This window comes from Lottia gigantea (assembly GCF_000327385.1).
Source record: "Lottia gigantea unplaced genomic scaffold LOTGIsca_15, whole genome shotgun sequence".
Taxonomy (NCBI): domain Eukaryota; kingdom Metazoa; phylum Mollusca; class Gastropoda; family Lottiidae; genus Lottia; species Lottia gigantea.
Window position 1 is genome coordinate 593,015 of NW_008707797.1, and position 25,704 is coordinate 618,718.

Genomic DNA, 25,704 nt, shown 5'->3' on the forward strand with positions numbered 1-25,704 from the left:
TTAATTTACAATCATGAATAAAGAATCGAAAATAAAATATATCATTGTTGATTTATTATTTAGAATAGGCTCCGAAAACTTTGTCCCTGTGTGATTCATAAGTTGCGGGGTCAGATAAAATAGCACGGTCGGAATGTCAATGGTTTTTAGGGATAAAACAAGTCTACAGGATCGTTAGAGCTCACTGACTGCACAGGATTGCGGTTTCTAAATCACAGGTAAAAGCAACAAATGTCATTTTTGTTGTACAAATTGAAAACTTGAAAACCTTCAAAAAGCTAGTTGAACACGATAATTTAGATCAAGGTTGTCTCACTGCGATCTTGTTACAATCTACTAGCTAGTTGGTCATCATAGTTTAGATCAATGGTGTCTCACTGCGATCATGTTACAATCTACTGGCTAGTTGAACACGATAATTTAGATCAATGGTGTCTCACTGCTATCGTGTTACAATCTTCTGGCTAGTTGGACACGGTAGTTTAGATCAATGGTGGCTCACTGCTATCTTGTTACAATCTACTGGCAAGTTGGACACGGTAGTTTAGATCAATGGTGGCTCACTGCTATCTTGTTACAATCTACTGGCAAGTTGGACACGGTAGTTTAGATCAATGGTGGCTCACTGCTATCGTGTTACAATCTTCTAGCTAGTTGGACACGATAGTTTAGATCAATGGTGGCTCACTGCTATCTTGTTACAATCTACTGGCAAGTTGGACACGGTAGTCTAGATCAATGGTGGCTCATTGCTATCGTGTTACAATCTTCTAGCTAGTTGGACACGATAGTTTAGATCAATGGTGTCTAACTGCTATCGTGTTACAATCTTCTAGCTAGTTGGACACGGTAGTTTAGATCAATGGTGGCTCACTGCTATCTTGTTACAATCTACTGGCTAGTTGGACACGGTAGTTTAGATCAATGGTGTCTCACTGCTATCGTGTTACAATCTACTAGCTAGTTGGTCATCATAGTTTAGATCAATGGTGGCTCACTGCTATCGTGTTACAATCTACTAGCTAGTTGGTCATCATAGTTTAGGTCAATGGTGGCTCACTGCTATCGTGTTACAATCTGCTAGCTAGTTGGACACGATAGTTTAGATCAATGGTGGCTCACTGCTATCGTGTTGCAATCTACTAGCTAATTGGACACGATTGTTTAGATCAATGGTGGCTGACTGCTATCGTGTTGCAATCTACTAGCTAGTTGGACACGATAGTTTAGATCAATGGTGGCTCACTGCTATCGTGTCACAATCTACTATCTAGTTCGTGGTACACTGTTATTGTGTCAATGGTGTCTCACTGTTTTCAGATTGTGCCTAAATGACATTGTGCCGAACATTAGAGTGTCTAAAAAATATGTGTTTAATTGAATGTGTGTCTTTATCACTGTGCCTAAATGAAGTGTGCCTAATATAAAGTACTTTGTCTAACTGTCTTGCGCTTAAAATATCTGTGCCTAAATGACAGTGAACCCACCGAAGATCGTATCATGTTTTTCAAAACTTTGAGCAAAGTTGAGTTTATGATTATACAGGACAATAAATATACCTACTTTCATGTTTGCTTTCAGGGCTGACATGAAACAAACGTTTAGCCTTCGTCGGAGCCCTCGTGTGCGACGGGACGTGTTAATATCCTCGACAACTGAATTGAATGGCATAATAGTAGGTTAAATCTCTGGTCTAGACAAAATTGCCAGATTTAATTATCCAAAATTTTCTTCGATATGAATATTCATCTCCCCGGACTTCAGATAATTCAGATTTACCGTGGGCAAAAACAAAGTTATATTTATAGTTTATACAAGAGTATTATTGATATATTAACAAACTATGGATTTCAAAATATAGATTTATTAATTAAATGTTTTTAATATTCTTCTCCCTCTCCTTCTTCTCCTTCACCTTCAACAGAATCAACTCCAACTTCTTCATAATCTTTCTCTAGAGCAGCTAAATCTTCTCTAGCTTCAGAGAATTCACCTTCTTCCATACCTTCACCAACATACCAGTGAACGAAAGCTCTCTTGGCATACATCAGATCAAATTTATGATCAAGACGAGCCCAAGCTTCAGCAATAGCAGTGGTGTTACTCAACATACAAACAGCTCTCTGGACCTTGGCTAAATCACCTCCTGGTACAACAGTTGGTGGTTGGTAGTTGATACCCACTTTGAAACCAGTAGGACACCAGTCAACAAATTGGATGGTTCTCTTCGTCTTGATGGTGGCAATAGCAGCATTAACATCCTTGGGAACAACATCACCTCGATATAACATACAGCAAGCCATGTATTTACCATGACGAGGATCACATTTGACCATCTGGTTGGCTGGTTCAAAACAAGCGTTGGTGATTTCAGCAACGGAAAGTTGTTCATGATAGGCCTTTTCAGCTGAGATGACTGGGGCATAGGTAGCCAGAGGGAAATGGATACGTGGGTAAGGTACCAAGTTGGTCTGGAACTCTGTAAGATCGACGTTCAAGGCACCATCAAATCGGAGTGAAGCAGTGATTGAGCTGACGATTTGTCCTATCAATCGGTTTAAGTTGGTGTAGGTTGGTCTTTCAATATCGAGATTTCGTCGACAGATATCATAGATAGCCTCGTTATCCACCATAAAGGCACAATCGGAATGTTCCAATGTGGTATGGGTTGTAAGGATGGAATTGTATGGTTCTACCACAGCAGTTGATACTTGTGGAGCAGGATAAACAGCAAACTCCAATTTGGATTTCTTTCCGTAATCGACGCTCAATCTTTCCATCAACAAGGAAGAGAAACCGGATCCGGTTCCTCCACCAAAGCTGTGGAAGATGAGGAATCCTTGAAGACCAGTACATTGATCAGCCAGCTTCCTGGTTCTGTCGAGGACCAGATCAATGAGCTCTTTGCCAACAGTGTAATGACCTCTGGCATAGTTATTAGCAGCATCTTCTTTACCAGTGATGAGTTGTTCAGGATGGAATAGTTGACGGTAAGTACCAGTTCGGACTTCATCTACTACTGTTGGTTCCAAATCAACAAATACAGCTCTTGGCACATGTTTACCAGCTCCAGTCTCGCTGAAGAAAGTGTTAAAGGAATCATCTCCACCTCCAATAGTTTTATCAGAAGGCATCTGACCATCAGGTTGGATACCATGTTCTAAACAGTACAACTCCCAACAGGCATTGCCCATCTGGACACCAGCTTGGCCAACATGGATAGAGATACACTCACGCTGAAAAGATAAGAATCTTTTAGTACCAAGTTAAAAGAGGGAAAGATATGAAAACGACATTCTATCTTTGTCAACTATGTATTCCATTGCATAGAACAATAAAAATCAGTACTCACCATTTTGAAGAATTGTTTTAGAGTTTGAAGACGAGAAACTTGCAGGAAGATTTGAAGATAAACCAAGACAAGATGGTATCACTGAATGTCTTGTGGTCGGTTTAGATTTCTATTTATACCTGAAATAAGAGCTCGGTTGTCATGTTGTTTGTATGTTGTTAGTTATGGTTGTTTATCACCTGGATTAAGAGGTGAACTAACTGTCTAACTCGATATTGACAATTTAAACCGATTAACTATAATCCGTTAATCTCATTATAGATTAGATTAGATAATCCAATTGTATCAGATTGGATTAACTGTAACTATCTCATTAAATCAATGTTGTGGACGGAGATTTTAAAATGTTCATGGTAACTGTCTATGTAATATCACGGTAGTATGGTATAAAACGCTGTACGATTCCTACCAAATCATTCAACTTTCAACACCTCTTCTCTTCACTTCTTGATACCAGTCAGTTTTATAAACTTCAAAATGAGAGAAATCGTCCATATGCAAACTGGTCAGTGTGGAAACCAGATCGGAGCCAAGGTAAGCAACTACTTTTTTTCACAAAATATGTATTTTACTTCTACGCTATAAAATGAACATATGAAAACTAAATGAAAGTTTGAAAGAGTCAATAGAACCTAGCTAGTTTGATATATCTTTTTTATTTTCTGTTTCAGTTCTGGGAAGTGATCTCTGATGAACATGGTATTGACCCAACTGGAACTTACCACGGTGATTCAGATCTTCAGTTGGAGAGAATCAACGTTTATTATAATGAAGCTACTGGTGGTAAATATGTACCCAGAGCTGTTCTTGTCGACTTGGAACCTGGTACCATGGATTCTGTACGATCAGGACCATTTGGGCAGATCTTCCGTCCTGATAACTTTGTCTTTGGACAATCTGGTGCCGGTAATAACTGGGCTAAAGGTCATTATACAGAAGGTGCTGAATTGGTAGATTCCGTTCTAGATGTGGTCCGCAAAGAAGCTGAAAGCTGTGATTGTCTCCAAGGATTCCAGTTGACCCATTCTCTAGGCGGTGGAACTGGTTCTGGTATGGGAACCCTCCTCATCAGTAAAATTCGAGAAGAATATCCAGATAGAATCATGAACACCTTCTCTGTTTGTCCTTCACCAAAGGTATGTTGAGTGTTATTGTTTTTTTAAATACTACCTTCAAAACTTTCTGACCAGAGCATTTTATCCTCTAAGAAAGTATGAATGGTAGACTAGGAGCGGATGGTTTTTGTTGATTGAGGTTTAAGCACAAAATTATCATTTCAAATTTCTTTACAAATCTGCATCTTTATAATTTCAGGTATCTGATACAGTTGTGGAACCTTACAACGCCACCCTCTCAGTTCATCAACTGGTAGAAAATACAGACGAGACTTATTGTATTGATAATGAGGCTTTGTATGATATCTGTTTCCGTACCCTCAAACTGACCACACCCACTTACGGTGACCTCAACCATCTGGTATCCGCCACCATGTCTGGAGTGACCACCTGTCTCCGATTCCCTGGTCAACTCAATGCTGATCTCCGAAAGTTGGCCGTCAACATGGTACCATTCCCACGTCTACATTTCTTTATGCCAGGATTTGCCCCTCTCACCTCTCGAGGTTCCCAGCAATACCGAGCTCTGACTGTACCAGAACTTACCCAACAGATGTTCGATGCCAAGAACATGATGGCTGCCTGTGATCCTCGTCATGGTCGTTATCTGACAGTAGCTGCCATGTTCAGAGGTCGTATGTCCATGAAGGAGGTGGATGAACAGATGTTGAACGTTCAGAATAAGAACAGCAGCTACTTTGTTGAATGGATTCCCAACAACGTGAAAACTGCTGTTTGTGACATTCCACCAAGAGGTCTGAAAATGTCTGGTACATTTATTGGTAATACGACCGCCATCCAGGAACTCTTCAAGAGAATCTCAGAACAGTTTACTGCCATGTTCAGACGAAAGGCTTTCCTCCATTGGTATACTGGTGAAGGTATGGATGAGATGGAATTTACTGAAGCTGAATCCAACATGAATGATCTAGTATCTGAATATCAACAGTATCAGGATGCTACAGCTGAAGAAGAAGGAGAATTTGATGAAGAAGAAGGGGAACAAGACGATGCTTAGTTAATTGTAATATTTATATTTTGTGTCATTTATTAAATCTCTTATTTCTTTAAATTTATTTGTCGAATGATTGTGGGGAGAGGGAGGGTGCTGATCGAATGAGCGGGCCTAACCCACTAAATTCCCCCTCATTTAAACCACAAGATGATCATTCGAGTTTCCTGATTTTGGTTATCTTAAAATTTATACATTGATACACAGTTTAAAAAATAAAGTAAATTATGGGGGCCGCTGTAGCTCAGTTAGTTGGATGTTTGCTCTTTAAGTCAAGGTCGACCTGTAGGCCTACTGTACAGTATCGCCTTTATGACGTTTTTGCATCTAGACCTATGTCTTAAAGGAGCTATTTGATTTTTTATTTAGGTTAGAAGAGTTAGGTACTCAAATTAATTGAAACTATTCATCAAAATTTGGAGAAATACCTCATTTATCATAGTTGAATATTTAATCTTGCCATTAATTTGTTGAACGGAAAAACTACTTTAAAGGTTGACGGACACATTTTGAATTCGCTATGTTTTAGCTGGTTTTGGAAAACTGATATCAATACTCATTTTTTTTAATTTACCCTTCCTCGTTCACTTCTTTTATGGGCGCTAAGCTCGGATACTGCAATTTAATGCTGTGTCTGTTAAAATCAAATTATCTTTTCTTGGTATTCCCCCTGTTACTATTTATAACCACACCGGAAGTGTCTCCTCTAATATGGATAACAAAATCAAAACACAAGGTTTGTTTTGAAATAAATGGATATTTCCGCTTTATTTACGAGAACGTGTGAAACTGGAATGATTCTGGTTATTTCTGAACAAAATCCGTCTTTTTAAAGGCTTACTCACAAACCATGTTGAACTTGTAGATTGGCAATTAGGCTGTTTCTTAGTTCAAGACTTATTATGCCGCAACTCTTATTAGTTATTTCTTCAGTTAGTCTTTTCAAATTTCATGACAGATGTCGTTTCTGATTCAGTATAATCCGACACTGACTAATCCAGCACAAGCTCTCATTTTTATGTCTGAGAGATACTGTACTATTTTATTGTCCTAGCAACTGTATATGATCCAAAGTCAACCCGTATTTTGCATAGTGCATCAATTACATCCAATTTAATGTTAAACTTTCCTTCCATTTCATAAAATTCTAATCTAGATTGATATCAGTTATAGTTGACTGTATTTGGATTTTGTAAATGGTTTATGAAATGACTTAAGTTTAATGATATCAGAATGAATGAGCCACCGTTCACTTTACGAATCCATGTTGAGGGACAACAGGACATGGACTGGATGGTGCAACCCGAAGATGTCACTTTTCAACGTACATTGGTAAGTGGGAACCATTAATAACTAGTTAAGATGCCCCTTATCTTACATTTGCGTGTATAGTGCTAGTTTCTAAACCCTAAAAAGAACTTGCAAACTGAGCATGTGGCCAAAAATTGATGTGTAATAAGGACTTATTATGAAGCTATACTTAAGGCAGTCAGTCGAGACAGGTCTATCAATGGATACTTAGGATGTGATCTAAATGCTCATCGATAACATATTGTATGGCCTAATTCTTTACTCTAAAGATATTATTATTATTATTAACCAAATCGCTCTTTTATTTTGATCTCATTTGTTACAAACTTTTCACGAGACATCTTGACGGTGTGTACTTGATTTTGATTTTTTCAATTAACAATATTTAATTATTACAGGAAGTTATTTCTCAACTGTTGCCCCATTCTACTATCACAGCTTTTGAATGTAAGTCAATTTTTAAATCAAATATTATGTACAATATTTATTGGACTGATGGCAAACTGATGGTAATTCTCTCTGGAGGAGTCCACTACTGTACAACTTTTACTCTTGATTTCAACATTCTTTGGATGAGATATTGTAATTCATATTGTTAATTAGTATATTGAGTTAATTAGTATTTTGAGTTAATTGATATTGTAATTAATTAGATGAAGATGAAGATAATGATAGAGTAACTGTACGAGGGGATGATGAAATGAGAAATATGTTTGCTGATGTGAGTTTTTAAACTGTTTCCATATTTCAGAGTAAGCGAAAAACATTGATACTTTCCAAGAAAATGTATAATGTAGATCTATGACCATTGTTAAATGTATTAGATAAACTGGCCCAATTTTTGGTCCCTATTTCAAAAATAGACTCATGATGGGGTAATAATAGGAATTTTCAGTAATCGCATCCATTTTTGGCTCACCATCTTTATTTTTTGTTGTTGTTATTTTCAGTATTTTACAGAATTAAGTGAAGAAGATCGAGCACGTGGAATGTTTCCTCCTCTTATTATTTATCCTAAATGTATGTTCTATTCATGATTTTAAAACCATGGGATAGAAACTCTTCTTCAGACTTCTGTCTATCCACCAGGACCCCTTATCAATAAGAGATGGGAAATTTGTTCATGGAGAAAATATACAATAGTTTTAGATATGTTAAAGAGATGATGATGTGGTCCTTGATGGATTTACTGACAGTCATATTGACAGATATACCTACCCTTTGTGTTCTTTTTGTTGGTTATAGGAGACACATTCTTTTTATTGTGATGGGACAGGAAAAACAATTACAAGAGAAATTCTTATTGTCTCTTTAAACTTGTAAGTTTTCTTTACAGTAGGAAAATCATCTCAGGTTCGAAATTTACTGGGGCTGAAGATAAAAACTTCTAAATCTGATTCTGGGAATGAACAGGAAATGTCTACAGCTCCACCTGATTCTAAGCTGGATAGGTAAGTTGAAAAATAGGAAGCACCAGGTAGCACCAAAATTAAACATATCTTAAAGGCACAGATACACTATTTTGGGGGGTTGATTTTAGAGCTCCTATCCATGTTTGTCCAGAATTATCTGCGTTTAAACGTTAAAATGATTCGTCAATTTAAGATACTCTGTGATATATAAAAGACGTATATAGAAATAATGAGTAAAATTCCTAGTATGAGATATTTTTATAGGAATTATGTGATTTCCGTAAATATCTAGTACTTTTGATGACAATATTTTCATATATTCAAAACTCAAATCAACCTCCCAAAATGGTACATCTGATCCTTTAACAAATACTATGTCTGTTACAGTTCCAGTGATAGTAATAAAAGTATTCACCAGATTTTGGCCTGTGGTTCCATGAAGGAAGAAGATTTACAGTATGTCCAGGTTTTAGGATCTGGTAATGGTGGACAAGTTTATAAGTATGTTTTTTATTTAGTTTAAAAAGTTAGACAAAAGTTATGTATTGAAGAATAATTATGTTTGTAATGACATGATCCATTTTCATTATTTTTATTGATTAGTTTTGCTTTTGCAACTGAATAAAATGTATTTTTGAACAATTTTATCAATTGAAATTCTTGATCTTAAATCCAAAATCCTAGTAAAAATTCAGACTAGTTTTTAGATGAAAGTGGTGTGTAAGTGAAATTATGAAAGTAAAAAAAAAACAAAAGAAAACAAAAACAAAATACGTTTTCTGAAACAAATAGATACATTAAAATTAGTGAGAAACATGTCTTATTTATCTGTAACCAACATTTGTAAAGTAAAGAAAATGATAATGCTTTAGCTAGGAAACCAAAACTTGATTGATGTCTAGGAATCAAAGATATTTTTTTATGATAATTTCAGAACAATCCACAAGTCGACCAAATCTTTGATGGCTTTAAAGGTAAGTGTGAAGTTTTTGTAAGTATCTGACACCCAAAAAATTGAGGTTTCACTTCTACTACAAGTACTGTATACATAATTTCTGTTTTTTATTCAAAATTTACAGGTTATACAACTAGATTTAACTCCTTTAGTTCAAAAACAGATTTTATCAGAAATGGAAATATTACATAAGGTATATTACATGTTTTTCTAAGAAATATTTTGTCTATAAAATGGTTTTCAACTGATTAAGGTCTTTGAAAATTTTCTAATTATATGGATAGAACCTCAAGATATATAGATATACTACTTCTAGGTTTATTACATACTACCAAACAGGAAGGTAAACATTAAAAATACAAGATATATAGATATACGACTTCTAGGTTTATTACATACTACCAAACAGGAAGGTAAACATTAAAAATACAAGTTATATGGATATACGACTTCTAGGTTTATTACATACTACCAAACAGGAAGGTAAACATTAAAAATACAAGATATATAGATATACGACTTCTAGGTTTATTACATACTATACTATGTTTCGTTTCCATTTATCTAGAGAACGTTACCTGTATGTGTTTAGAAACATAGTATGTAATAAACCTAGAAGTAGTATATCTATATATCTTGTGTTTTTAATGTTACCTGTATGTGTTTAGAAACATAGTATATAATAAACCTAGAAGTAGTATATCTATATATCTTGTGTTTTTAATGTTACCTGTATGTGTTTCGAAACGTAGTATATAATAAACCTAGAAGTAGTATATCTATATAACTTGTGTTTTTAACGTTACCTGTATGTGTTTCTAAACGTAGTATATTATAAACCTAGAAGTAGTATATCTATATAACTTAATGTTTATCTTCCGACTTCTATATGTCTTACAAAGATTATGGATAGAACTGTTCTGCAGATTGTGAACACAAAAGTTGCAAATTCATATTAAAAAAGAATTAACTATTGCAAATTTGTCCTGGTTGCACACAGCATTATGTTTCCTATCTTCATTAGCTGTTTCAGATGGAAGAAAAATGTAAAATTCTATTCTGTTTGATTCCTGATATTTTTCAGTGCAATTCAGTGTCTATAATAGCTTTCTATGGTGCTTTTTTCAATGAAAATAAAATTTCTATTTGTACAGAGTATATGGATGGTAAGTCTAAACAATTATTCTTAATTGTGTATTAAAGTTGATTAGATTGTTTATTGAGGCTGGATGTGTGAAATAGGACATCATGGCAACGGTGATATCTAGAACATGTCTACTGTATATTTCCCAATATAATGGGCAAGCGTGTATAATGTGACCCCTTCCTTACCCCATCAAAATCTGGAATAATTCATTTACCTGTATATAATGTGCAGTATCTGCCACTATCTAATTCTGATACAACAATGTTGTCTGTTAATCTCACAAAATTCATGAAAATAACACCTACTCCCCCCTTCCCCCTCCCCTCACAGTTCCAGACATTTAAGAACTTTATGATGAGAATTTTGATGAGAAGTAGAGGAGCCAAAACCTGGTCAGCCCCAGTGTGGCCACTGGTAACTATGTCTTGTTAATTTCAGGAGGATCTTTGGATAGATATATTCCAGTTCCTGAAAATGTGCTGGGTGCCATGTCTGCCCATATAATAAATGGTTTAGTCTATATGTGGAACCTGAAAATACTGCATAGAGGTAAGAACAAACTAAAAATGGAAATGTTGACTTAACATCAATGGTGGTGTTTATATGTTGAAATTAGACAATCATTGTTAATATTACATGTATAAATATTTTGTTATTGAATATATTTTTGATATATTGAAATGATTGTACAAAAGATAGTGAAGATTTTGAAAGATTTGTACCTCTAATGTGATGTTTTTTTTTATAGATATCAAACCCTCCAATATTCTAGTGAACTCTACTGGTCAAGTCAAATTATGTGATTTTGGAGTCAGCACACAGGTAAGTATTAACTGAATATAACTGAATTTTCATTGAACCACAGAAAATTTGAACAGTGCAAAACAATGCCATCAGTGTCCCGTATGCACATACAAATATATGTAAATGTACTTGCTTTATTGCTTATTGCAAACTGAGCATTTACAAGGATAAAGCCCCTATGTCTTAAATGCATGATTTTGGTTTTACATATCAAAAGTAATAGCTAGCTGTTTTCTATGAAAACACTGTCATATCACAGGTTTTGAACATTATTGATTTTGATGGGTTTTTATTAGTAAACGTTGAATTATGAACTAGAATAAATTTGATTTTATTTCAGCTAGTGAAATCGATAGCTACCTCGTTTGTTGGAACCAATGTTTATATGGCCGTAAGTTTTCATTTTATTTGGAATGAATTCAAGTTCACTTTATTTCATGAATCCTCTCACATGACTAATCTCTGATTCATTTCAAGGTTGAAAATTTTGTAGAGATTTCCTATTAATTTCCAAAGTATTTTCTTGACAAAACTTTTTCAAAATTGTTTCTATCTTCAAGGTCTGGAACGTTATTCTTGAATCCTTAATTGAAATTTTAAGAAATGTAATTGGTTAGTACAGTTTAATTTAAATTAATTTTATAGATTTGTAAATTTTTGTAAATAGAACCCCTAGCTTGTAAAAGGAGTATAAAACTCGATTTTATTTGTTGTGATTTCAGCCAGAAAGAATTCAGGGTGAAGAATATAATATTTTAGCTGAAGTTTGGAGTCTGGGGGTCACGCTGTTCGAGGTGAGATTTAATTTTAAATACAGTTTCAATCAAGACAGGGAAAATTGTCGACAATTACAAACAGACTGAACTTGATTTTAGCGTTCTGTGTTATTTTTCAGAATTAGATACATCTACTCAAGTGTTTCTATTTGTCTATTTTTTTTTTCAGATTTCTACAGGAAAGTTACCATTTTCATCAGTATGTATTATCTTCTGTATTTTCACTCTTTGAATGGAAAAAATGTTTGAGCATTCAAGAGAACAATAAACCGAGCCTGGCCTCGTATTCTCGAAACGATCTTAGTGCTAGGATGTCCTCAATGTTAGGAGATAAAAACCTAGGATATCATAGCGCTAAGATCATTTCGAGAATATGGGGCCCGCTTGCTACAGGCTGTGCTTGTTCAAAATTCTTTAACAGTTGGATGTGGAAGAAGATTTTTCTGGCATAATTTTCCCTCATTGCACACTCATATGCTTGAACTTGACCAGAAAAATAGGACATAAATTCTGTTTAATTTCATTTTCTATTTTTTTTTAGTTAACAGCTAATATGACTGTAAGTGTTTTTTTTTATCATCTTCAAGTTGAATCTTGTTTTTTTAATTTCTGAGAGTCTACATATCTAATAATGTTCTTTTGCTCTTATTATTTATGTTGGCCTGAGGCTGGTGGATAAGTTTTCCTCTGGGCTCTTTCTCTGCCTTATGCTGTATACTTTTGATTAAAAATCTTGAGTTTCTCTACCCTGTGAGAGTTCTCATGCTTCGACTTCTAAAACACCTGTCACAAGTCTGCAGCTGAGTTTAACCATGCAGAATGTCTGTCAGAGAGCTCAGGTTTTGAGTAATGGAGTCCTGAACTTTATTCCGTCATGGAGAAATTTAGAATTTAGACAGACAAAGACCTATTCAGTAGCCAGGTTAAATTATAATATATTTTTATTATTTTAATTTCAGCCATTTGAGTTGATGGATTGTATTATAATGCAGGTAGGAAAGAGATATTTGTTAAACAGTAAAACATGAAGAGCGTTTAGTTAACAAACTAAGACATCTTTAATCTTACCAGATCTGACAAGTGGAATGGCCTTCTTTATATCTAATTATTATTGAACGAGCATCTACGTGCATCATTTACATGACAAAAACTGCAAACAAAAGCTTTTTATTTCCCCTATAGCACCTAAATCTCATTTCAGAATCCCCAGAGTTTACCATCTGACAAATTTTCACCTGATTTTGTCCATTTTGTTAATTTATGGTAAGTAAAACTTCGCGTAATTCTATATCCTATAGACCTGTTAAACTACGCCAGATTATGGACAGTGTTGTAACTGTGTAAGTGCATTATTTATAATCTGTCACCACTGAGACTATTTATAGCTCTGTGTCTGTGACCCACTGAGACAATGTCTTTCACCAGATACTGGCAAATACCCCAAATTTTGTTGATCTTGGGACATGACCCAAAAGATTATAATATTGCCTGGAAAAAGGCGTCATTGATTGAAATCTTATAAGATTTTCTACATTTTTTCAGTCTACAGAAGAATCTACGTCAGAGGATTTCTGTGGATAGATTATTGGTAGGTTATCGACGTGATTTCTTATCTAAAATAACACGAGAGAGAAACACCTCGAAACATTGCATAAAAACTTTAAGGAGTGATTGTTGATCCATAAAACTGGGTCTATATACAATTTAAATCTGTTTTAATAAAAAATTGTCAGGTCTCTGTAGCAGATGTTTATGGTTGAAGATATTGAACTCGGAGCTCTCAGTAATTTTTCTGGTTGATTTATATGTTATATCATTTTTCTGTTTTAGACTCACCCATTTGTGAAGAGAAATGAAGATGGGAATTCTCAGTTAGTGGCGGAATACGTGAAACAGACATTATCTCAGCGAGCGGTCAAATCGTAGCGGTGTGAACGTTTGACCTCTGGTTCTTAAAACAGTTGGTGTGAATAGAAGGATACAATAAACAGTGTTATATGATATATATGGAATCAAATCACAGGGCTATAAACTCATTAAATCACTATATATTAGGGCATAGTATTCATTATTCATAAGCCTAATAAGGTTCTGAAAAGAGCAGTATAATGTCATTGGTCATGAACTTTGGCCTTGCCTTATTAGGGCAGACATACATTTAAGAGATGTCATGTTACCAGCTGTGGCTAAGACAACAAACTCATATGCAAGCATTATTTTCTCAAAAGCCAAAATTTGAAAGTTCTGCTGGTTTAGAACTTGAGCTTTTAACATAATCATTAGATTTTATGAATATTATATTATATTTAGATCTATTGTGCTATTCTAGGACTATTCTAGTTAAAAGTGGAGCACAGATAAACGTGCACATGAGGGAGCAATTTTAAAAAAGGTATTTGAAAAGTCCACTTTATATGTAGGTAGGTAATAAACAATAACAAAAAAATCTCATTGTTAAAATAGTTTTTCAATACATCAGTAATATAGAAAGATTAAAACAGAACCTGAAACATGTTGCCTAATCTAGGTAGACTATATAGAGAAGTCTGTCTTGTATAGTTTCTAATATTATGTATTCTACCACAAAATAAAGTGAACTGTTTGTGTTTTTGTTTTGGCTCAGAGCTGAATATGAACAAGTATCTAACTTGACTAGAATAGTGAGTACAGGTGGTGATTTTATTTTAAGCTTTAAGCTACAAGTATATTAATGGAAGAATTGTAAATAAAGTTTATTTATCTAGAATGGCAGTGGCATAATTAGGGGGTGGTCATGGTAGCCCCTCCCCCATCAGACCTGTGAAACGTCTTATTTTGAAGTGAAAATTAGGCCTCCTAAGTGCTCAAAATTCATCTCAGGCTATCTGAAATCTACTGGCTTCTGAAGACCTACTGTCTCCCCAAATCCTCCCAAATAAGTTGCTTTGCTAAGATATTTTCAATATTAAAGTGATAAGGCTATCTATTATGGAGAAAATAATTTAACTGTGGTCTTAGCGTTATGAATGAGAAGGAGAAATCATTGTTTATTAAACACCCGAATAATAATTTACACAATAATGTTTTGAATTATGAATATCAAGTAGAATATAGATTTCTATAAATCAACGAAATCAAAAGAATTAATCATGAAAAAATCATTTTAAAAAAAAATGTCGGAAATTGAATTATTGAAAATTATTAACAAAATTTCTCCCTTGACGATCGACCTTTGACCGACACGATTTAGCCGATTAGGTAGGCAAGATTTCAACCACCTTTTTCCAATATTTAGTTTATGTAAGCGGTTTGATTGCAGTTGTACTTGAGTGGAATTCATCAGGTACAGTGAGGCCATCATTTTAGAATATTGTTACACGAATCGCAAACGAAATAGCCATTGATAAACCAAATGTACGATTCACGTCTGCAGATTTTATGGAGAGCCATCTTCTACAAAATGTCACTCTTTACTTTTAAATGTTGCTGAATTGAATTTTGTAGATCAAAATTGAAGTTTCTGCTTTTGTATTAGAATTCCATAGGATTAATGAATTAATAGAAATACATTCCCCTTTGAGAAATGGTTACATTGCTTGCTTGTCAACCTTGAAGTGTGGATATTTCCAACCAGGTTACATAATTGTGGAAAGGATGTTAGCACTAATGACTAGGAATAAGATACCCTAGAGACACTGGTAGAACACATCCTAGGACTTCCTACTAGCTCTAAGATCGTTTTGAGAAGGTTTTCCTGTCACAGATGAAAGTTGCTGTCATCATGATAGAGTATCTAGTTGTTTGGCTCAGCAAAATTCCCCATATTGAACACTGGATGTTTAATTGCGTGTTTTTCTAAGGTTGTGCCCACTTATGCCATCTGTGATCTGACAATATTGTTATGTATCTTGTTCATTTAGTATTGAATCAATCAAATGCCCTGTTCAATTGAAGATTTATTTATTGTATGTGAGGAATTTTGAGATATTCATCAGTTTACATCATCCAACTTCTTTTACTAACAGTGTTTTTGATATACCATGATAACTTATGACAACTTGTGATGCTATTGGGCAAATTGTGACTGAATATTTAAAGAAGAATATCATAAGATCAGTATTTATTGTAGGCAGCCTGCAGATAAAACATGAAACATCTCCAGACCTGCATGACAATCAGATAGAATCAGTGACCAGAAAATCACCTGTTGCGAGTTTGAATGTTGATATGTTAATCAATGAAGCTTGAAATATATTCTGTACACTATACATACAGACTCTCACATTCTTCACAATGTCAAGCTGTTACAAACTCTGTCTAATACCTTGACATCATTAGGCACTTGACAGATGTTTGAGGGGTTAATACCTATTAGATGGTATGTGTAAAAGCTTGACTGATGTATTGAGTAAGATCCCCTCAGTTGGTTAATAAAATCGTCCTATTCTGCATGCATCAGTACAAATGATAAATAACTAACTGTACAGGTCTCCATTTCATCTTATTTTGTTGGAAGAAATTTTTTTTTTGACATCTCTTTCAGTGAGTCTACATATCTAATAAGTGTGTTTGCTACTCTGTATTTAGGTTTCATTTCATATTTTTATAGACTTACTAAGTATTATTTGGTTAGCACCAATTTAAATTTTCAGTCAAGCCTTTGTGGGTCATGTAATTCTACTAAATTTAAGTGCGGTCACCATTGGTAACCATCACCATCATCACCATTACAATTGGAATGATGTAAATATAAGCCATAAATACATAAAAAGTTCTTTATAACAACTTAAATATAATAATGATATTGATTTTTGATAACTGATAAGCTCAATATTGTGAGAAAATATTTTTTTTTGTCTGATAAGCTGATATTGTTCAATGTTTGACTGATTGTGTTTATATTTCAGGGGAGAGTGGTCTAGTTACCCCTGACAATGAAAAAGGAGAAGATATTATATGGAGTAGCGGGGGTGACAGGGGCTGCCATAGCAACATGGCGGACAAAGTTTCCATGGATTGGAGATGATTTGAAAATAATTCGCTGTGGGATGAAAATCTTCAAAAAACAAAATCCAGATATTGAACAGGGGCTGAATCTGATTGATAAATTTGAAATGAGCGTTAGCAGAAGCCCGGAGAAGACCTGTTTAATTTATGAAGACTGTTTATACTCGTATAGAATGGTGGATGAATATGCAAATAAGGTAGCGAACCTTGCGAAGTCTCTAGGATTAAAATTTGGAGATACTGTTTCCTTATACTGTACCAATTCACCTCAGTTTATTTGGACATTTTTAGGTTAGTTGATCTATATAACCTGCTTTATTTTGATGATATTGAATTTTTTTTTTTATTTGTTTATCTTTATATTAGTATGATATTTAGATGATCAATATTCAGTTAATCTCATTTCACCTCGGGATTTTTCAGCAAGATTGCTACATGTATTTCAAGACAGACTATTTAGTGCAATTGATAACCCAGCAATTTCAAATCAGGTGTCCTGATGAAGGGTTTAATACCCTTAACATTTGTTGATAGCAAATTAGCTCTTATCAAGTAGATGTAGGTCAAGTTCTTATTTTATTCACTTTATGTGAGTTTCGTTATATCATTAGTTTTCAATGTAATATTATGTAAGCTTATTTCCCTATCAACTGTCCGACCTGAAGCAGAGGCCATGACATCATAATGTTTCTTTCTGTGGAAGATTCAAACCCAAGGCACTTCATCACCAAGCAAATGATGAGTCTTATGTCTTTAATGAATCAGACCTCTCTAATTGTAGGATTTTTAAAGTTGGGAATAACTGTCGCTATGATAAATACTAGTCTACATTCCAAATCTCTGTCCCATTCTGTCGTGTCCAGTGAATCCTTGGCTATTATTGTCGGAGAGGGTAGGTACATTATTTCATTATTATTATTGTTCAGAGAAACCAGACCCATGTAATCCAAACTGCAAATCATCAAGTCTCTAAAAGAGAAAACTGACATGTACCTTAATGAATCAAAATTTGCACCATTTATTTCAATTTTCCAGCCAACCTGATAAGGGCCTTTACAATAGTCACATCGTAAAATGCTCAGTTTTAGTGAAATATGAAGAACCACAGATGTCTGATTTAAAATTAGAATGGTACGAATCAGTGCTATCTGTCTCCCTAATATTGAAAAAAGTTTATAAAACCTCTTTACAATCTCTATAATAGAACGATGTGTTACTTTATTTTAAACCATTTTAGCATTTAGCTCATTATGTATTTTGTTTATTTAAACTGTTGTTAAATTTCTGTTATCTAACAGGTGAGGCATTATTAAAGAATGTGATAGAGGCCCATCAAGATATGCCAAACGTAAAGGTTTACATCCAGGGTCTTCCCTCCTCTCAACTACCATCGGATTTTATATCTTTTGACGATCTAATGTTGAGGGCGCTACCTGTCCCTGTAGATCGTAGTGTACGACGTGATATCAAACCATTCGATACGTGTTGCTTTATTTACACATCTGGAACAACAGGTATGTCAAAAAAATTATCCCCCTCACACTGTGTATTTTCATCCCTGATCTTCACAATGGTCAAGATATTACATCTACGTCTTATACCATGACTACGTAGACCACTTTCTTGTTTTATGCTCAGTGATTTGATAATATTGTACAAATTGTTAAGAGTTAAGTTTTTATATCCCACACATTTACCAAGTTATGTTTTCGTCCCTGAGTAGTGAGGATAACTGAGTTGACATATTATACCCTGAAGACTTACTGTGTGGCACTTTTGTCCCTGCACTGTTGAAATATGTTTGATTTCTTTGTTTTAAACTTTAATCTAATGATATATTTTTTTTCCATTGTTCAATGAATGATCAATCTTATTAATTTTTATACGCCCACATGAATATGTGGTCGTATATTGTCGTCGCCCCTGTCCGTCGGTCCGTCCGTCAACATTTCTTGTGAGCGCTATAGAGACTACAGTTTTTATCTGATTTTGATGAAACTTGGTGTGATGCTTTAGATTGATAAGATCGAATTTGACATATTTTCGATGAACGGTTTTTGAGTTATTGCCCTTGACTTTGTTAAAACGCGTCAAAATTTGTTAAAAATAGTTCGTGAGCAGGATTGAAGCTACAGTTTTCAACCGATTCTGATGAAACTTGGTGTGATCATTGGAATTGATAAGATCTCGGATAAGTTCTAACATGGCGCATTTTCGATGAACAGATTTTGAGTTATTGCCCTTGACTTTGTTAAAACGCGTCGAAATTTGTTAAAAATAGTTTGTGAGCAGGATTGAAGCTACAGTTTTCAACCGATTCTGATGAAACTTGGTGTGATCATTGGAATTCATAAGATCTCGAACAAGTTCTAACTTGGCGCATTTTCGATGAACAGTTTTTGAGTTATTGCCCTTGACTTTGTTAAAAAGTGTTGAAATTTGTTAAAAATAGTTTGTGAGCCGGATTGAAGCTACAGTTTTCAACGGATTCTTATGAAACTTGGTTTTAATTTGACGCATTTTTGATGAACGGTTTTTGAGTTATTGCCCTTGACTTTGTTAAAGCGTGTTGAAATTTGTTAAAAATAGTTTGTGAGCAGGATTGACGCTACAGTTTTCAACTGATTCTGATGAAACTTGGTGTGATCATTGGAATTGATAAGATCTCGGACAAGTTCTAATTTGATGCATTTTCAATGAACAGTTTTTGAGTTATTGCCCTTGACTTTGTAAAATCGCGTTAAAATTTGTGAGTACAATAGAAGCTACAGTTTTCAACCGATTCTGATGAAACTTGGTGTGATCATTGGAATTGATAAGATCTCGGACAAGTTCTAACAAGAGATATTTTTTTGATGAACATTTTTTGAGTTATTGCCCTTGACTTTGTAAACACGGGTAGAAAGTTGTTTTTTGCCCTTGATTGGAGCTGTGTGATATAATTGTTTGTTATATTTGGGTTATTGATATTGATTTTAAAAAATTTTGTGGAATTATTCAGCATGAATAATTTCTTCAATATGAGAAAATTCGTACTTTAGTCACTAAAGACAGCTGCCAGTGGGCATATGTTACCTTGCAACGCAAGCTATCTTAAGTTTTTAGTAAAGCCTACTGAAAAATAATTTTTGCTGATTTTTAGGTTATCCTAAGCCAGTACATATACAACACTTTAAGGTCTATGCTTTTTGTAATGTCCTCTATGCGTTTTCTATCACCCCAGAGGACATTCTGTATAACACACTGCCTCTGTTCCATAGTGCTGGAATGTATAACCTGTGTAGTGGGCTGAACGTAGGTAAATAGAAGCCAGGGAAAGTATCTGCAGGTGCTTGCTGAATTCTGCATCTGAGGTGTTGATTTGATAATCATCTGATAATCATCTGATAATCATCTGATAATCATCTGATAGATATATAAAGTGTTACAATTGTCTTAATCTTCATTGTTACATAGAATTCCTAGAATTAGGAAGTATAACTTCATAAATATACCCTGAATTCTAAGTTAAATGATAACGAATATATTACTTAAAAATATTGAAGATTTGGTTTGAATTTCTTCTGTCATATAAATCATGAAATATCTACTGCAAATCAGATTCAAATCAATACCTCTTGCTTGCTGCTTACTGCTTCACTATCTGTAATTTACCAAAATAGGACTGAAGGTATGGAAAAATAAAGGAGCACCTGCTCATACAGGCAGCGTTTCATTTCATTAGCCGAATAAGGTCGCAGCATTAAGATGTTAAACTTCATTTCATTTCATATGTCAATAATTGTAGGTCTACCCAAGCCAGTGTATATACAACAGATTAAAGCCCATGCTATCGGTAACACGCATTTTGCTCTGGAACTAAGTGACAAGGATACATTATATGTTGTATTGCCGCTGTTCCATTCAGCAGCTTGTATGAGTCTATGGAGTGGGTTGAACGCAGGTTTGTTGATTAATTAGAATAGTCCATAATACTAACTGTTAAGATAGGTTCCTGTATTATCATTTATTAATACATACTGTTATTTTAAAACTTGATATGAAAACACTTTGCATTCAGATTTACAACTTGGTTGAATGTGTTTCTCAAAATTTCTAATCCACTACAGCTCAACTCATGCTGCGGACATGTGTTTCGGATTATAAATCTAGTTCCTACTTGTAGAGATAAAAGTCAACTTTCCATTGTACATTCATGGGATTTGAGGTAAATAAGAAAAGTAAGGAACTCTCTGAACAGGAGCAAAAATTGAATAGAGCTAAAGAATATTGAGAATTAATAATGAAAGTTTAAACGCTGAGACTTACACAAGAACTTGAGTGATTGTACAAATTTATTCCACTTCTATACCACAAATAATCTGTTAAATATTTGTCTTGCTTTAGCTCTGCTGCTTTTCTCGATCTTTAAGCTTGCTATGATATTTATCATATTATCAACCAAAGTTTTATTATTATTTTAACTTAATTAGATTAGAATTGACAACCTCATTTACAAATGAATTACAAAGTTAAAGTCACACTTGAATTTTAAATTTTATTATAAAATTAAATTATTACCTAGTCAAAAGTTCATGTCAAAATTTCGTTACAATATTTGACGTAATGACAGTTCTGTATTCAGAAGTTTGATCTTACTTTTAAAAGGTTGTACGATTGTTTTGAAGAAGAAGTTTTCAGCCCATGAATTCTGGGAAGATGTGGTACGCTATAATGTGACGATATTTCAGTATATCGGAGAGCTGTGTCGTTATTTATTGTCACAGCCACCAGTAAGTATTATCAGAGAGACTTATTAACCCAGGCTAAATTTATTATGATCAGCTTTTGCGACAGTGATTTCAGTGGACTTGCAAGACTCACAGACTGAAAATATGAAAGGTGCAAATTGATGTTATCAGTGTCCCAGATACACAAAGAAATTTTAGAAAACATCTTTACAAATTAAAAGTGTTACATTTAGCTATGTAGACTCTCAAAAGTATTTAAATATGATCAACCAATCACTTAATAATTGCAATATTTATTTTACGGTCTCATAAATTTATGATTTTATGTTTTAGAGTCCACTAGATAGCAAACATAAAGTACGAGCTATCATTGGAAACGGTTTACGGAAAGATATCTGGACCAAGTTTCAAACCCGGTTTAAAATCCCATTGATTCTGGAGTTTTTCGCAGCTACCGAGGGAAATACTCTTCTATTTCAACTGTCCAATAAACCTGGCTCTTGTGGAAGATTGTCTCCTTTTATAGTAAGTTATATGTTATAATTTATTTCTTAAAATGTATAAAAGTATTATCAACTTGATCTGAAAAGACAGGCCCATAGTCACATATCTTGATAGTTTTACCATCATGATGACTTTATTACCTATCTATTTTCATTGTGTCATTTGCTAAATGCCATTTGATGAAATTTTTGTATTTACAGCAAAAACTTGAGCCATTTCCTCGTCGACTGGTAAAATATGATTATGACACAGCTGAGCCTCTTCGAGATAAAAATGGTCGCTGTATTCCTATCAAACCCGGTAAGATTGAATTATTTTATTTTGTAACAAGTTGCTTCAGTGAATGAGTCAATGACCTCACTAGATTGTCTGATGCCAATCTGGGACTGAGTTAACTTAGCATCATTTAGAAGAGGCCATGTAACTGATACTGTTTATTTGGTATCTAGGTTTGTCAACTCAGCATCCCTTTCAAAGGTCCATGTAGCTTATATTTTAGTTTAATTGTGTCTAAGTTAACAGTTTCTTTAACCATTGTATTTACAGGTGAAGTTGGTATATTATTAAGTGGTGTCAACCCTTTAACCAAAGATTTACCAATGTACAAGGCATCACGTGCCGAGAATGATAAAAAGATAGTTCGGAATGCCTTCGTGGATGGTGACGAGTATTTTAACTATGGTGATTTGTTATATTTAGATAAAGACTATTTTCTTTATTTTAATGATAGAATTGGAGATACTTTCAGGTATGTTTTTTGTTGACATTCGTTAATAACATTTTTATGCGTGTGCGTTACTTTTTTGGTTACTGGTAGTTCAGCATATCGTTTGTCTATAATTTATGTCAAAAAGCAAGACAGATGAAATAGATTTTGCATCGATTTTATTTCACTCTCGAACCACCTCTTAATTAAGAAACATGGACATTAGCTCATGTATTTCCCAAAGCTAATTAATGCGTTCAGTATTAAAGTTTTCTTGACTAGACATGAAAATGGGATACCTGCAAGTCATGTAAAAAATCATTTAAAATTTCTCAGTTTTCACCCATCTTAATGAGCCCAATGAGGCACTCAATACTGTCGTTTGTGACTAAAATAAGCTAGATAGGGATACCTACAAGTAATTTTTATACTCCATTGTTTATATTATAGATGGAAAGGAGAGAACGTATCAACAACAGAAGTAGCTAATATTTTAACTGATATAGATTTTATACATGATGCTAATGTTTATGGTGTCACTGTTCCAGGTAGGGTGGCTTTCATTCTTCTGATAGTTAGCTACAAATGTTGAACCTCAAATTGGAGCTGCAGTTTCTCAGCGAGTTAAGACGAAAGCCCAGGGCTCAATCCTGCCGTAGGTCGAGATAAAATCTGCCGAAATTCTTCAACCCTGGTGGTCATATCAGACTGGGCCTGTAATCAGTTTAAAGTTATTTGAGATTATAAAACACCATATCATTTTATTTGAATTTAAAATTGCAATTCCTTCAGATCCTCACGTACATTTCTGATTCCCATCCATTCCAGTTATATTTGAATTTGTTTTATTTTAGGACAAGATGGTAGAGCAGGAATGGCAGCAATAACTTTATACAACGATTCAGAATTAACAACAAAACAACTCAAGGTTATTTATGAACATTGTGAAAAGGAGCTTCCACATTATGCTGTGCCAATATTTTTACGTGTATTGAAAGAAGATATTTTAACAGTAACGTATAAACAGAAGAAAAGGGACATTGTTAAAGAGGGTTTTGATCCTCTATCTGTTAGTGATGCATTATATTTTAGAGATTCCAAACGAGCTACTTACATTCCCTTAACTACAGATTTATACCCGGTTATATTAAAATCTAAATTATAAAGTTTTATTTTTGGGGGAATATAGTATTATTAATATTGTTACCAGTTGATAGAACTCAATTTCAGCTTTCTGTATAGTCATCTAAATATTTAATTTACCAGTTAATACAGCTGGATTTCTGTTATCTTTATACAGTTACTGTATCAATAATTTTGAAATTCAATAAAAGATATTGTGCTCTGATAAAATAAATATTAATGAAAGGGAAAGTGCAAGAGTTTGAAAGGTTGTAAAGGAGCGCGATATGTTTTTTGATTTGAGTTAAAATGAGGCTGATCAACTCGTAGTTTTTTTATCTCGTCAAACCACAGATATCATGTAACAGAAACCTCAGTGTGTGTTGTGTGAGTGTCCAGTTTTCAAATAGGTTGTGTGAATGGTTTTATTATCATTTTTATACAAATTTTCTTCTTTTCACAAATTGTGGAGGGTAATTTAATATTTTGATTGAAAAAATCTTCAGATGTTCAAATAAAACAAAAGATTTATGATGTGTGTAAACTAACATTCATACATTCATACCAAGGTGTTAAGATTCTGGCATTATGTATAAATTGGGGAAATATTTGACAAATATTAATGCAATCAGGACAGGCAGCAGATTTTTAGAAAGTTTATCTTTTTATTATGTATTGTTATTATCTGTGTAGTACTGAAATAAGGCTATTAATATTTCTAATCTAAATACAACAAGTTATATTCTTTTAATCAGAGAAAGTTCTAAGCACAATACCTTGTTTCTAGAATAACCCAAAAATATTTCCTTTGAAATTATCAAATTCATCTTTAACGTTGTAGAACTTTTATAAATATAGAGACATATTAAACATCTAAAACATATTCTGTTGGATAATCTTGTTATTTAAAATACAACTGAGATTGTTTTTAACCTATATTTTATCTTTCAAATGGATTTCTTATCATGTTTTTAAATTGCTGATTACTAATAGTTGTTTTATGTTTGATAATTTATTTTGTTCATTATTATACAACTAATAAGATTGATTTGGTACTTCTCTTTGGAGGAGTCCACTACTATAATATTTTTACTCCTGATTTTGCCATGCTTTGGATGAGATTTTGATTAACGGAATTGTCTTTTTATTGTAATGGAATTTCAGATTTTTGTGAAATAGATTTTTTTTATCATTGTTAAAATAGTCATTATGTATTTTAATTTAAAATTTTAACTTTTTAAGTTTATGTTACATGCTTAATTTTTATGATTAGAATTTTTTTAAAGAATGTTTTATATTAAAAATTGATTTTGTGAAATTTTGAATATAACAGTGTATTAAACTTCCTGTCTGAGTTTAAAATACAGGACAGGACAGCAAGGCAGGGTATGCTCAACTTGTTTTTCAAATTGTCAATTGGAGATTCAATATAGCTTATATTTTTTATTTGGTATTTATCTAACTCTTTAATGATATCAATTGTCAACTGTGAAAATTGCCAGTACCCGCTTTTATAGTCTAGAAAGGTAAACTTTATATTATAATGTTGTTTTTCTCGAAGTTATTTATTATAGGTATATTTGTATTCCTCGACACTCTAGATGTTAATATTCAAGCAAGATAATCAATGCAAAACCTTTTAACATTTATAACCCTCACAGTATAAAGCAGCCTGGGGTTTTATGAATTCTCTTTCACCAGTAATAGCATTAAATTTTTTAATGAATTTAATATAAACAACTGACAACAAAGTATTACATAAATAGAACAGA

At 33.7% G+C, this 25,704-nt stretch overlaps 4 protein-coding genes across 4 annotated transcripts; 3 read left to right on the forward strand and 1 right to left on the reverse strand.

Annotated features, from left to right (window-relative positions):
* Positions 1-1,674: 1,674 nt before the first annotated feature.
* On the reverse strand, positions 1,675-3,429 carry LOTGIDRAFT_203528 (hypothetical protein). Its single transcript, XM_009050381.1, has 2 exons — positions 3,353-3,429; positions 1,675-3,236 (listed from the first exon to the last, which is right to left on the reverse strand). The coding sequence occupies exons 1-2, from the start codon at positions 3,353-3,355 to the stop codon at positions 1,881-1,883; spliced, it is 1,359 nt and encodes a 452-aa protein (XP_009048629.1). The 5' UTR covers positions 3,356-3,429; the 3' UTR covers positions 1,675-1,880.
* A 350-nt stretch (positions 3,430-3,779) lies between these two features.
* Positions 3,780-5,632, forward strand: LOTGIDRAFT_203547 (hypothetical protein). The gene is made up of 3 exons (XM_009050382.1): positions 3,780-3,886; positions 4,024-4,488; positions 4,667-5,632. Exons 1-3 carry the CDS (start codon positions 3,830-3,832, stop codon positions 5,483-5,485), a joined length of 1,341 nt encoding a protein of 446 aa, XP_009048630.1. The 5' UTR covers positions 3,780-3,829; the 3' UTR covers positions 5,486-5,632.
* A 1,080-nt stretch (positions 5,633-6,712) lies between these two features.
* LOTGIDRAFT_157785 (hypothetical protein) lies at positions 6,713-13,810 on the forward strand (the record flags this gene model as incomplete). The annotated part of the gene is made up of 19 exons (XM_009050383.1): positions 6,713-6,811; positions 7,189-7,237; positions 7,444-7,511; positions 7,741-7,810; positions 8,127-8,241; positions 8,590-8,703; positions 9,137-9,176; positions 9,282-9,350; positions 10,242-10,323; positions 10,743-10,853; positions 11,053-11,126; positions 11,449-11,499; positions 11,831-11,902; positions 12,054-12,083; positions 12,426-12,443; positions 12,844-12,876; positions 13,086-13,147; positions 13,427-13,472; positions 13,715-13,810. The coding sequence occupies 19 exons, from the start codon at positions 6,713-6,715 to the stop codon at positions 13,808-13,810; spliced, it is 1,299 nt and encodes a 432-aa protein (XP_009048631.1).
* Positions 13,811-16,977: 3,167 nt separating this feature from the next.
* On the forward strand, positions 16,978-25,467 carry LOTGIDRAFT_206138 (hypothetical protein; the record flags this gene model as incomplete). The annotated part of the gene is made up of 12 exons (XM_009050384.1): positions 16,978-17,161; positions 17,652-17,766; positions 17,998-18,001; positions 18,237-18,384; positions 20,013-20,168; positions 21,518-21,642; positions 21,934-22,125; positions 22,305-22,404; positions 22,651-22,852; positions 23,261-23,358; positions 23,665-24,235; positions 25,397-25,467. 11 exons carry the CDS (start codon positions 16,978-16,980, stop codon positions 23,973-23,975), a joined length of 1,635 nt encoding a protein of 544 aa, XP_009048632.1. The 3' UTR covers positions 23,976-24,235; positions 25,397-25,467.
* Between the last annotated feature and the right edge of the window lie 237 nt (positions 25,468-25,704).